The sequence below is a fragment of the Ammodytes marinus genome (genome assembly GCF_949987685.1).
Source record: "Ammodytes marinus genome assembly, chromosome: 14".
Lineage (NCBI taxonomy): Eukaryota > Metazoa > Chordata > Actinopteri > Uranoscopiformes > Ammodytidae > Ammodytes > Ammodytes marinus.
The window spans coordinates 763051-768050 of record NC_137218.1 but is presented as its reverse complement, the minus strand read 5'-3'; the positions used below and the strand labels follow the sequence as shown (position 1 = coordinate 768050).

General features: G+C 47.1%; 1 protein-coding gene across 2 annotated transcripts in view; it reads right to left on the bottom strand.

The window, feature by feature from the left end:
* The window catches only part of adamts2a (ADAM metallopeptidase with thrombospondin type 1 motif, 2a), a 50188-nt gene that overhangs the window by 7724 nt on the left and 37464 nt on the right, over nt 1–5000 (bottom strand). For both annotated transcript variants that reach the window (XM_080041281.1, XM_080041282.1), the window contains 4 exons: nt 4994–5000; nt 4292–4372; nt 2343–2506; nt 1774–1933 (listed from right to left, as the gene is read on the bottom strand). The exon at nt 4994–5000 is cut by the window's right edge and continues 117 nt beyond it. In XM_080041281.1, the coding sequence (XP_079897407.1) occupies nt 1774–1933; nt 2343–2506; nt 4292–4372; nt 4994–5000 (412 nt within the window). The remainder of the gene's footprint in view (nt 1–1773; nt 1934–2342; nt 2507–4291; nt 4373–4993) is intronic.

Genomic DNA, 5000 nt, shown 5'->3' with positions numbered 1-5000 from the left:
GGGGCAGGCGGTGTTCAGGCATTCGTATGGTGTGCCCTATCCAGCGCAGGTGTCTTTTGGCCACAGCTGCTTCCATACAGACAGAGCCAGTGTTGCGGAGGAGGTCTGTATAGGGCGTTCGATCTTCCCAGGACAGACCCTGGACCTTCTGTAGGCAGCGGATGTGGAAGGCCTCTAGGTTGGTGATGTGCTGGCGGTATGGGGTCCATGACTCTGCCCCATAGAGCAGAGTGGAGAGACAGACAGCGTTATACACAGCAACCTTGGTGCTGACCTTCAGGTTGCGGTTTTCAAAAACCCTGCTGCGCAGGCGTCCAAATGAAGATGAGGCTTTGTTGATCCGGGTGTGTATTTCTTTGTCAAGGGAGCAGCATGAGGACAGAGTGGACCCAAGGTAAGTGAAGTGATCCACTGTTTTAAGTGGAACACCGTGTATGTGAAAACTGGGGGGTGTGGGGGCGGGAGTGGTGAGATGGGACATGACCTCAGTTTCTTGAGTATTAACCTGTAGGCCAAAGGATTGATACAGACTGGATATTGTGTTGAGTGCGTGTTGCATAGAATCCGGGCTGTGAGCTATGACTGCACAGTCATCAGCATATTGAAGCTCACAGATTTGGCGGGTTTTTGTCTTGGTGTGGGCCTGGAGCCGGCGGATGATGAAGAGGCTTCCGTCAAGACGGTATTCGACATGGACACGTCTTCTTGTCCCATGACCCGGTGGAAGAGGCAGGTGACAGCAGAGAGGAGGATGTTGAAGAGCACCGGGCTGTTGAGAGCTGTGCGGTTGAGTCTCTTGTTTGGAGCTGTCCTCGGGCCACGGGGTCGAAAGCTCATGAGGAGTTTGGATCTGACCATGAGGTGGTCAGTCCAGCACTCGGCTCCACGCATGACACGGGTGTTGAGGACATCTTGTCCGTCCTTTTGACGGACAATCACGTAGTCAAGGAGATGCCAGTGTTTTGAGCGGGGTGTTGCCAGGTGGTCTTGAGCTTGTTCTTCATCTGGAAGATGGTGTTGGTGATGACCAGCTGGTGCTCTGCACAGAGGGAGAGGAGCCTGAGCCCGTTGTGGTTCATTTTCCCCACTCCATGCTGGCCAAGAACTTTATTCCATACCAGGTGCTCTGTGCCCACTCTAGCATTGAAATCTCCCATGAGTATGAGCCTGTCTGTAGCCGGGGTTTTCTGTAGGATGGCATCAAGAGCTCGGTAGAAATCCTCTTTGGTGTTGTGATCGGCATCAAGAGTTGGTGCATATGCTCTGATGAGGGTGGCGTAGGTGAGGATTAAGGTGAGGGTGAGGGTGCACAGACCTCACTCCCACCATCTTCACTCCTACCAGATTGACCTCCAGTGGCATGAGAGAACCCATGACGACCTTCGTCTGGCAGGAGCTGCAGGGGGCTGCCGGTGGTCCGGTCAGTTGGACTCCGCCTGTCCCCAGGTGCAGGTTTGTCTTCGGGGTTTGCTCCCCTAGCCACTGTACCCTCCCGAGTTAACCCACGTGGCTGTGGGGTTGCCTTCTTCTGCCTTTCCAGCCGTTGTGGTGGTTCTCACACCCACCATCTTCCGCCTGTTCTGCCGTTGGGGTCTTCACTATTTACCCATAGTTGGGTCTATTTACCCATAGCTGGGACAGTGGTTGACGGGCAGCAGAGCATTTCCACTCACACACACACACACACACACACACACACACACACACACACACACACACACACACACACACACACACACACACACACACACACACACACACACACACACTCACCCCCTCCACAGGGCTTGGAGCAGTGGGACCATTTCTTCAGAGCCCACTCATAGAACACAGCATCCTCCTGCAGAAGGTTTGACTCCAGTGGAGAACGCAGCCGGTCCTGGATGATGTATTTATACGACACTGTCACCTTGGAGTCTCCATGGGAACGCACCTGGTAGACAGACAGACAGACAAAATCACTTTTTGTCTAAATCAGTGAATATCTCCTCATGATCCACTACCTGTCTGTACTGTGTGTGTGTGTGCGCTGTAAAAATAAATCCGTTGTTAATACACAGCATAGGCTCTGTAAATGTGGATTTTGCTAGCAATGGTGGGACCTTCGTTTACATACCTGTGTGTGTGTGTCTGTCTGTCTGTCTGTCTGTCTGTCTGTCTGTCTGTCTGTCTGTCTGTCTGTCTGTCTGTGTGTGTGTGTGTGTGTGTGTGTGTGTGTGTGTGTGTGTGTGTGTGTGTGTGTGTGTGTGTGTGTGTGTGTGTGTGTGTGTGTGTGTGTGTGTGTGTGTGTGTGTGTGTGTGTGTGTGTGTGTGTGAGTGAGTGAGTATTTTAACGGACTCACCATCAGCAGAACATCGTATTTCAGCGGCCCCTCGGTCTGGACTGACTCCTCCCCCTCGGTGTTGCTGTAGTCCCAGGCCACGCCCTTTTCTATCACCGCTCGGGATTCTGGGAAATCGAGTTCATCGTTGAGGAAGAGGTGACCGGTCTCCTGGTTCTTCACCGCTGTAGAAGCAAAATAAAGGTTTTAGCCTATAGGGGAGAACGGGGTAATCTGAGCCACTTTTCACATTACCCGATGCCTCAGATTCCCCCGTTCTCCCCTATATATTTTTTTTTTCAAATATTTTTTATTGAAAGCATTTGTGCATATCTCTTGACATTTATTATAGACATAATAAGGAACCGCTTCAATTTCATGTTTTATTTTTTACAAGCATAATATAAAAGGTAAAGAAGAAGAAAAAAAAACATAGAAAAGAGTAAAACAAACAAAAAAATAAATAAAAATAAAATAAAACTACCCATCTACCCAACCCTTAACCTAAACTACCCATCTACCCACCCCTTAACCTAAACTACCCATCTACCCAACCCTTAACCTAAACTACCCATCTACCCAACCCTTAACCTATACTCACCCAGGCCTGCGTGTGATTTTTATGTTTATGTTCAAATTGTTTGTTGTTAACCACAGACTAAAGACATGCTACACTATTCTCGTTTGTTCCTATATGGTTGAATTAACTTTTGGGAACAAACGCCTAAAAAACGCTGCATGAAAGCACCAATAGTAAATGGACCAACACTGGAGAGACAGTAACTCTGATAACGTTTGTTGTGTCACAAAAAAATGCCCCAAATAAGCGTAAACGAAAAGTCAAAATAAGCAAAAGAGCGCCCCAAATGGAGGCTTTTTATGGTGATGATTAGGAGACTAAAGGTTATTAACCACAGACTAACATGTTTAAGATGTCCTCCATATCTGCTCTTTCCTCATTTATGATTTTACAGCGTGGCTAAAAACTAAAGACCTCTTTGCATTGGCTTTTAACACAAGTTGAGCCTGACATTTAGACACTTCCATTATGCTTCTATTTAGTGTGTTTTTATTTTATTTTTATATTTTTCATGATGCTTCTATGTTGTTATGTATTGTGTTATGAGCCAGTACAGTAGGCTCCTTCGGTCAACTGAGGTTGTTTAAAATGTTCTATATCAATAAAGTTTGACTTGATTTACCCAGACACGTTGCTAAACACTCTTTGCATTGGCTTAGTTTTAATACAAGTAGAGCCTGACATTTTGGCATTTTATCATTACTATTTATTGTGTTTTGATTTTATTTGTTTCATGATGTTTTGTGTTGTGTTTTGAGCCAGTACAGTAGGCTACTTTGGTCAGATCATATTGTTTTAAATGTGATGTATCATGGGGCGCTCCGGTGGTGTAGTGGATAGAGGGTGTTCCATATCATCTCCGGCCTTTGTTGCAGTGGTCGCGGGTTCAAATCCGACCCGTGGACCTTTACTGCAGGTCATCCCCCCTCTCCCTCTCTCTCTGTCTCCCCATTTCAACTCTGTACTGTCTAATAAAGCTCCCTCTCCCTCTCCCTCTCCCTCTCCCTCTCTCTCTCTCTCTGTCTCCCCATTTCAACTCTGTACTATCTAATAAAGTTCCCTCTCCCTCTCCCTCTCCCTCTCTCTCTCTCTCTCTCTCTCTCTCTGTCTCCCCATTTCAACTCTGTACTGTCTAATAAAGCTCCCTCTCCCTCTTCCTCTCCCTCTCTCTCTCTCTCTCTCTCTCTCTCTCTCTCTCTCTCTCTCTCTCTCTGTCTCCCCATTTCAACTCTGTACTATCTAATAAAGCTCCCTCTCCCTCTCTCTCTCTCTCTCTCTCTCTCTCTCTCTCTCTCTCTCTCTCTCTCTCTGTCTCTCCATTTCAACTCTGTACTGTCTAATAAAGCTTGAAAATGACAAAAAAGAATCTGTCCTCCATTTTGACTCTTACCCAGGATGTGCGGCGTTCCCTTGAACTCCTGGATCAGCAGATGTCTCGCTCCTTTAGGAATCTCCAGGATCTTCAGGTAACCTACGGCAACGCAGCAACACCAAAGATCAGGCAAGTGTCTTTGATAGTTAAAGGTGCAGTCAGTGATTCTGGAGAACGCTTGTTGACAACATCAGTGAATATCTCCTCATGATCCACTACCTGTCTGTACTGTGTGTGTGCTGAAAACAAATCCAGTGTTAATACACAGCCTAGGCTCTGAAAACTGGTATACTGACAAAGGGCCCATCGTAGCTAGCAACATGCCCATTTACAGAGCCTAGGCTGTGTATTAACAGTACTAGTGCAGGGCCCGTAGGAAGCAGGTCTGCTGTGTGTGTCCCGCTCGTCACTCATTTCAAGCTTTGGTCGCAGCAGCCAATCAAATCAGAGGGAGGCGGGGTTTAGCCGGAGACTACTTCATGCCAGTCGTTATTGTGGCCTTCAGTGACAGACAGACGTTTCTTGCTTTATAGATAGATTTCACAGAGCAGTTTACAGAGCCTAGGCCGTGTATTAACAGTATTTCACAGAGCAGTTTACAGAGCCTAGGCCGTGTATTAACAGTATTTCACAGAGCAGTTTACAGAGCCTAGGCCGTGTATTAACAGTATTTCACAGAGCAGTTTACAGAGCCTAGGCTGTGTATTAACAGTATTTCACCTTGTTT